An 8239-nucleotide genomic window follows, 5' to 3' on the forward strand; every position below is an offset into this window, starting at 1 on the left:
GCAGAAATTTGGAGAACGCGATGTGATTGGCTAAGAGCTTCTCCACCCGTCCGCGCTATCCTACACTGGCTCTGTAAAATTTCCAAATATGTAAAAAAATACCGGGGAAATGCCCCACCGGTCCCTGTAAATCGCCCTGTATCTGTATAATTTTTACCGGGTGGAGCAAAAATTGGCCGAGCGCCCTGTATCCTGGTGCCCGATACAGGGCGCCCGGGCACCCTGGCTTTTTACCCGGTAAAATCGCGAATGACTCATATTTTGTATACTAGTCAAAAAATGAATACAAAATCGAATTTAAAGACGAAGTTCGAAGTTATCGACGCCATACAAATCGCGACTCCCGGCATCTTTTTACAGGGCGACCGGTGGGGCGTTTTGTTTTATCTTGCTCTGTATCGCGATATACAGAGCGAAATCGCCCGGTAAAAAAACCCAGAGCCAGTGTGGGATACGGGGAACCGGTGGAGATGCTCTAACAGGATTTTCCACGCAAGCCGCACTGGACCGATCGCGAGGACAATACTGTCTATAATGTTAGCTCTATGCTTTAATAGCAGTCAACTCGGTACAATAATGTCTATAATCTAAGTGGCAATCGGCCGGTACGGCATGCGCACGCCATAGTTGCCAGCGCGCCCCATGGCCTCAGTCGTGTGACCCTTGTCGAAGAGAAGGTCGTTCGTGCCACTCCACAGCATCGTGCCTAGGAACGAGTCAATATCAAGGGATGCCAGCCGACGCCAGTACCTTTGTACAGCGCAGAGCCATTGAAGGCGTTCTTGTAGGCTTGGCCGGGCGGCGGCATTGGCTCGACACACCCGAGGCTGCTGCACGCACCGAGCAAGAGCTTGTCGGCGCCAATCGCGGGGACCCAGTACTTGGGGATGCGGTGGTTCATCATCTCGTCGTAGTCGCCCTACACAATTAGCGTCACGCCGCACGAAGGAGAAGCGTGCATACGTTGGACGGCATGTTGTAATACATAATGTTGACCCAGTCGACAAGGTCCTTGATTTCGTTGGGAATGCAGCGCCGCCACCCGCCCTCGTAGACCTGCGAGCAGCCTGCGTAGCCGGGCGCCGGCTGGTCGTACGAGGTCGGAAACTCATCCCACGTTAGCAAGTACTTGGGCTCGGTTGGTTTTCGAATCGCCTCCATACCTACACCGATAGCATTATTCTCTTTGCCATTCGCGAAATATCGATATTACCGTCACGGAGACCGGCGAGGTACTTGAGCACTGTCGGGCTTTGGTTCTTGAGCCAGTCGTTGCGGGCCTCATGGGAGTTGCCCGTCTCATCGTCCATGTCGATGCCATCAAAGTCGAACCTACGCCACCCGTCGATCGATCGATTGTTGTCGATCGGGACTCGTACTTTTTCACTACGTCGATGGACGACTGGAGGAAACGACCAAGGGCTTTCGGCTCTTGGAGCGAGAAGAACGAGTGACGCGAGTCAGCGCCGCCAATACTGACGAGTTGCTTGATGCAGCGCCTGGATATTGCACATCAGATGAGGAGCGCGACTTCCATTTGTGGTCGTCGGTGCGATTTCGTACATGCGAAGCTGGGCCATGCAGTGCATGATAGCTGCGTCGTCCCAATACTGGAGGGACTGCGCGACATTGCCCTTTTCATCGACCGTGGCAAAGGCCCAGTAGACGTGCGTGACGTAGCGCGTGCTCGGGTCGTTGACGAGCTACGAAGCATGGCGTTGCCCTTCAATGGGTCGGCAGCAGCAGCGTGCACATACCATGGCGCAGTCCTTTTGGGTTTCCCAAAAGACGGCAAAGACGCGGTCGTTGGGCGTCGCCGCGGGGCACGTTTGGCAGTCGTCGTGCATCGGGTCCTACGTTTGGATTGAGTTGCGGCGACAGAGTTGGTAGCGTACGTAGTATTCGTGCCGGTGGCATTTGCGCACTTTGCGCTCGAGTTCTCGCCACGGAATCTCGTGGTGCACGGCCAAGCAGCTCTCGCCAAGCACGTTCTCTTCGGCGTATGCGCTCGAGTGGAGTGGCTCGTCGAGGCAGTAAGTTTGGACGAGGCCTGCAAAGCCGTAGCTGACACCGGCGAGCATCGCAACTAGACAACCGGATCAGTGCCTATGGTAGACGAAGCGAGACGCACGGCCAAGAAGGAGGGGCCACGCGTGGCGGTACGTGGCCTCGAACCGCTTCTCCTCGAGCATCGGCTTGGCTTCCGACAGGATCGGGATCGACCGCCGCGACATGGGCGTCGAGGACATGGACGGGTTGGTTGACGCCATGATGCGATATGGCGAAATGACACCTAGCTGCAGAGGCAGCGACCACTCTTGCAGGAAAAGACAGATGGGCACTTCGCGCCATCGTGAGCAGACAGTCCTTGCATGTGGATGTTGACATGATCCTGTACTTCGATTGCCCCTTGTGTGCACTGGGTTGCGCGCGAGATAGGATGGTGCTTGCGCTTCGGTGGGTTGAAGTTTATTGAACAAGAGCTTGAATGACAAGTGTACACTGGCGAGGCTTTCAGCGAAGCACAGCGCAACGTCACCCTGGCCACCTGGTGCATGCTCATCCACCCAACTGCATTACATCACGTGAGGTAGCGCCAGGGCAAATGGACCTGCCTCCACGCCGGTTCACGCCGGCGAAACACGATTAACTAAGCTACTTGATGCTTTCTTGACGCATGATAAGGGACATCGCTCGTCTGCTCAAATAGCGACGAGAGAGTTGGGTTTTGCACTACAGTGTACTGTCAGCTCTCCGGCCTTTCTAGCCGACAGGCCGGTATTCCGCTATAGACCTCTTATAGCCGACATGTATGCCTTGCATGGCCAAGGCAAGGACCAAAAACGCAGTTAAGAAGCTCCTTTTGAATTTTGTTGGACTTGTGATTGTCGACCACACTTGTTGCTGGCTGATCTCCCAAGAGTTTTCCGCCACCTCGAATCTCAATCTCAATCTCAACGGATTTTGAATCTCGTTCGACGCGCGCCACACGACTCTGGTTTTATCGACTGTCGACGTGGCGCCAACACATTACTGCATACTTGGACGACGCAGTTGTCCTTGACGTCGTATAGAAGCATCAAAGTCCATGTCCCTGACGCCCGTATCAGGCGCCGACAGCTATGTCATTTGCGCCTGCAGTTTCTTCGCGCTGCAGCCGCCGAATCTACGGTCGCAAGCGTGCTCCAGCTTCTTCGTTGAAGGGGCACAGCGCGTGCAGAACAGAAGTCCACCGTGTGCTTGTACCTCGAGAGGGACCCTCAGGTACAGGTATAGTCCTCGCACGTCATCATGTTTGACAACGCAAATGACTTTGCCTACATTGGCAATCAATCTCCAGGCGAGAACGGACCGTACAACACCCCGAAGACTGCGTTGAAGCTGCGAACAAGAAGATCGTTGCATCCGCTTGCCGCTTCTATTGTGCCACGTAGTTGAAGTCGTGGCGCGAGGCTACTCATTTTTAAAATTTATCAGCTTTGACCCAATGTAATTCGATATCTCCTGAAGACACAAAGGTTCTCGGCCTACCAGTGACCACGAGATCGCCCCGTGACTCGACTTGTGGCACCTCGAGAAGCTGTGCATGTGATACAACTGCCTGGACGCTCGACGGCAATAGCTCGCACGCGTCAGTCGTATCAAGTGGTTGTGACGTCGAATCTAGATGCAATTGCATACGAAACCACATTTCGGTCCAGAGTCTGGTCACGCCTCAGACAATGTAGCGTTCTCTAGAGTATTGCATGCTTTGGAAGAACGCACTGGGCGGGAACGGCCGTGTGGAGCTCCATCGGCGCTGCCACGTGCGACGGTCATGGGAAATTCCGCGAGCTGTGTCGGTTTCGTATCCGGATATCCGGATAAAGACGTGACACGGGAGCATCATGGCATCGCTTCATTCCGGTTTTTTCGTTTCCAAATCTTTATGACGCAGGCCAGCAACCTCCACGAGGTGCTGCAGGCGACGGGCGACGAGGTCGAGATCCTCCGCGCGCTCCTGCGCTGGAGCGAGCAGAAGGCGACGTCAACCTACTCGAGCGTCAAGCAGCACGAGTACCCGGTCGTGGGCCATCTCTTGACAGCGACCGAGTCGGTCGCCAAGCGCGTGAACGCGACCGGCTGGCTCGGGTCGCTCTACGGCTACGTCGACCCTGTCGCGGCCAAGATTGACCAGACGCTGAGCCGCCACGTGCTCAGTACCATAAGCCTCCTTCTGCAAGCCAACGAGCCATTGTCGCCGACGACCAAGTCGCGGTCGATCAACTTTGCGCCACGAGGCGTGCCTGCAGCCGCGCCCGTCGCGGACGAGTCGACAAAAGAGCTGCAACTCGAACTTGAGACACTACGATCGGTCTTGCGCATGATCCGCCAAGAAAACCAAGGGCTGCGCCATCTCGAGATGGAGCTAGAAGTGCTTCGATCGACCTTGCAGCGCTTCCACGGCGAGAACGAGGAGCTGCTCCAAGCCAACACGGCAGCCACGATCAAGACCCGCCACCTCGAGTCTGAGATTGCGACGCTCCATGCGGCTGTAGCGGCCGCCCGCGCCGACGCGACCGCTGCCGCAAACGAGACAGGCGAGGCCAACGCCCGTGCCAAGGCCCTCGATGCCGACGTCGAATCGCTCCGCGCATCGCTCGAGTCGCTCCGGCAAACAAACGCAACGCTGCAGCAAGAGTTGATCGACGTGCACACATATCGCGCGTCCAAGGACGGCCAGACCGTCGCCGAGCTCGAGGCGCTCCTCGCCGAGAGCAACGTTCAAAATGCATTATTGGAAGCCGAAAACAAGCAGCTCAAGGTCGCGCGTGCACGCGGCTCGTCAGGCGCGCAAAAGCAAAAGCACTTGGCTCGGACGCAGAGCATGAATATGACTGGCCTCTAGCATCGTCGTGAGCTGCTCCATCGCATCCTTCCCATGCGACAGCGCCGCTGCGAGAACGTCGGCCTTGGACTCGTCCATCGTCAGCACGGTCACCGCGTCACTCGACCTAGTTGCATATATCCTTCAATTCCCAACATGTCATCTTCTGTCATACCCGCGCAGGTAGGCCATGGGCTTGGCCGTGTACGGGCGGAAGACGCTGACGATCATTTGCACATCGACGGCGAGCTGGGCGCGGCCGGGCGCCGAGATGGTCTACATCATTTCCTGACTACGAGGAGCTAGGAACGATGCGCCTACCTTGTGGTGCAAGATACTGTTGAGGAGGTACCCGTCGAGCTCGGTCGCCACGTGCTTCCAATACGTCTGGAAGAGCGTCGACGAGAGCGCCGTCTGAGCTTGTGCCTAATGCACTGTCACTACGCCGAAGTGCATCGTGCAACAGATGTACCAAGTGCTGCGTCAGCAGTCGCAAGCCGTCGCCGAGTTCACACGATACGTCTTGCACAATGTACTCGAGCGCTTGTGTCGTCGTCCACAGCGGACTAGAGTTGGCGTCTTACGCGTGGTTCTTAAGGACAAGAGTACCTGGTTCGGTACCGCGTTTCCCATGCGCCGACAATGGCCGTCACGGAGGCAGTCAGAAGGTCGGCCTCGAGTGCTTCGACGAGCGTTCGAAAGAGCGTGATTTCGTTTTCAAACATGGAGCCTTCCAGTACCAGAGTCTCGCTGTCGTCATTGCCAGCGTCCTTGTCTGGGACGACCTCGTGGGGCGTCACGGCGTCCGGCGACGCCTTGAGCGACTGCCACACACTCTAATCACCGAGTGAGGTCAACGCACGCACGTGGTACCACGTACCGAGCCAACTGAGAAGGCAGCCGAGAGTGCAGCCGTGGGTACAATGAGCGACGCAGGACCCAAAAGCGCGTTCGTTACGACTTGGGCTTCTTCGCGCTTGAGGAGTGGGTTGAGATGCGCGAGTCCTTGCACTTGCGGGAGACGCAGGCGCAACGCAGGGCGCTGGATCTTGGCGGCTTTTGCCATCTGCAAGAGCTCGACAAACAGCGCCGTCTCGTCCCACTCGGTGAGCACGAGCCGCACAAAGTGGCAGCTGTTGACGGCGGCGCAATACCGATGCCACGTCGGGTCCTAAGAGGACACGTCACGATGACACATCCCACGTTTCAGACGAGCGCACCGACGGCGCGTGCATGGCTGCATAGATCTTTTGGGTCTTGGCATACGTCGCAAAGAGCGTGTACGAGTGCTGCAAGAACGGCTTGAGCACTTGTACAACGTACGCATAGCGATGCGCGGGGTCCGAGAGCCCTTGGAACCTGATCACAAATTCAGGACAGGACATTAGCGATGTCGGTACCGCTGTTTCAGCGCGTCCAAGCACGAGGCGGCGGCGTACGCGGCATTGGTGACGCGGAGGTCGTCATCACTCGCATCGAGCACGAGGTCCCACGCTGTTGCGTCTTGGAGGTACGTAGTCAGAAAGGACTGCGCGTACTCACGGTCCATCTGGGTCCAGAGGCCAAACACTTTGGGCGATTGTGCGACGAGGTCGAGGACGGTCGGGATGCGCGCGCGTTTAAACTGCTGGTGCGGCTGGACAGTCACGTAGCCAAAGTCGTCCCGCAGCGTCTGAGAAAAAAGAGATCTTAGTCGGCGCTCAGAGACATATGCACACCTTTTCAAACGCAACGATTTCATCGATCGCGTGGCACAGCAGCGGCTTGCTCTAGCAGCTCATCAGTAGGATGCAAATCTCATTACATCCGTGCGATACCTCCACCACGAGCGGCAGCAGCGCCGAGACCTTGTGTCGCAGCGGCATCAAAAGCCCTTGAATGAAGAGCGACTACAGACAGTGAACGTCAGTGCACGCAAGCAAACCGACGCTACCATCGCATCCAGCGGGTGCTTGGTGTCGGGCATTGACGCTGTCGCGTCGCGCAGGGCCGGCGCCACGCACGTTTGAACAAAGGTATAGTGCCCACTACGCACCGAGGTTAGGGTCCCATCCTCGGGCATACGTGTACTGGAGGGTCTCGAGGATGTACGTAAAGAACCACTCGGGCTTGGTGACGTCGTTCGTCTTTTGCTGAGTGTCGAAGTGATACCGAAAGCGCTGTACAAGAGGTGAGAGGAGGCACTCGATGGCCCACAGGTCGAGTCCCTACGAGAGAGCTCAGCCAATGGCGTTGGCGTATTTCAAATGAGCACCGTCGCCGAGCTGTCTCCGATGGCCACGGACGCCAGCGAAAGCTGCAGCTGCACGAGGCGGGCAAACGTAGCGCGAAAAGCCTCGCACGTGTCGGCCTATGCCTATCGTCAGCGTTGTGCAGGGCGTCGCAATTAGCAAAACCATCGTCTCGCGGTCGGCGTCGCTCAGCGGACGCGGCCAGTCGAGGTCGCCCAAGATACTCTCGAGCTGTTCGGTGTGGAACGCTTGGAACGCGTGTGCCAAGTACGCCATGCGATCTGTAATGAGAGTCTATGCACGGATGAGCACAAGACGCAAAGATGTGACATGGGCGTACGCGCAACTTCAAGTGCAAACTGGTCTCGAGACCAAAGAGCGTCGGCAGCCTGGCGTTGATGGCCGCGAGCGCCACGAGCGAGTCAATGTCGCCTACGAGTCGTAAATCACATGCATGAAACGCAGCCGTCGATGTTACCGTTGGTGGTGTCCTTGGCGCGAGTGCTAATGGTCTCGACTTCGAGGAGTACGTTGAGGTACTCGACATGGCGCTGCAAGTGCACCAAGCGGCTCTTTTGCGGCGCAATGAGCGCGCAGAGATCGCCCGTGTAGGCATGCAGATCGCTCAATTCAGCGTCAATGACGGCGGCAGAGTCGGCTGCTTCGTGCATGTGCGCGTGCTGCTGCGCGATGTGGTGCTTTTCCTTCGCCTGCAGAGCAGGCAACGCGCTTTCGATGGCAAGATTCTCTGCAAGGAGGACGGCCATGGCCTCCTTGGCAGTCACCAGTAGCGCGGTCACTTGTCCTTTCTCGTAGACTTCCATCGACTCGAGCTGGGCCTCGCATTCCTGCAGGCGATCCTCCGCCGGCGCCTCCGTCATCTCGCTGTTCGACACGTTGCCACTCGGTCCGACTTTTGGCCAATCAGCGATGACTTATTGCTTCCGGATAAACCTTGTATAATCGATAAATATTTAAATGACACAGTATCTGCATGATAGCATAATATAGTGTGTCAAAGGGTGCACGTGTATAGTATTATATAGATGCTGGCATCAGGGGTCTTCAACCCACCGTTTGACAAGTGTACACTCTTTCCTAGTGCATCCCGAGATGCTACGTCACACGGCTCAAGCGGCGC

General features: G+C 56.8%; 3 protein-coding genes across 3 annotated transcripts; 1 reads left to right on the forward strand and 2 right to left on the reverse strand.

The window, feature by feature from the left end:
- Positions 1-504: 504 nt before the first annotated feature.
- SDRG_17078 (hypothetical protein) lies at positions 505-2270 on the reverse strand (the record flags this gene model as incomplete). The annotated part of the gene is made up of 8 exons (XM_008623313.1): positions 505-706; positions 751-1163; positions 1214-1332; positions 1380-1499; positions 1564-1703; positions 1758-1853; positions 1896-2086; positions 2132-2270. 7 exons carry the CDS (start codon positions 2268-2270, stop codon positions 934-936), a joined length of 1035 nt encoding a protein of 344 aa, XP_008621535.1. The 3' UTR covers positions 505-706; positions 751-933.
- Positions 2271-3911: 1641 nt separating this feature from the next.
- On the forward strand, positions 3912-5092 carry SDRG_17079 (hypothetical protein). Its single transcript, XM_008623314.1, has one exon. It carries the CDS (start codon positions 3929-3931, stop codon positions 4886-4888), a length of 960 nt encoding a protein of 319 aa, XP_008621536.1. The 5' UTR covers positions 3912-3928; the 3' UTR covers positions 4889-5092.
- On the reverse strand, positions 4826-7979 carry SDRG_17080 (hypothetical protein; the record flags this gene model as incomplete). The annotated part of the gene is made up of 16 exons (XM_008623315.1): positions 4826-4994; positions 5043-5143; positions 5189-5293; positions 5340-5433; positions 5477-5703; positions 5748-6038; positions 6088-6226; positions 6268-6539; positions 6586-6636; positions 6685-6756; positions 6801-6894; positions 6938-7074; positions 7122-7217; positions 7264-7392; positions 7439-7530; positions 7577-7979. 16 exons carry the CDS (start codon positions 7977-7979, stop codon positions 4826-4828), a joined length of 2472 nt encoding a protein of 823 aa, XP_008621537.1.
- Between the last annotated feature and the right edge of the window lie 260 nt (positions 7980-8239).

The sequence above is a fragment of the Saprolegnia diclina genome (assembly GCF_000281045.1).
Source record: "Saprolegnia diclina VS20 unplaced genomic scaffold supercont1.194, whole genome shotgun sequence".
NCBI classification, from domain to species: Eukaryota; Oomycota; class Saprolegniomycetes; order Saprolegniales; family Saprolegniaceae; genus Saprolegnia; species Saprolegnia diclina.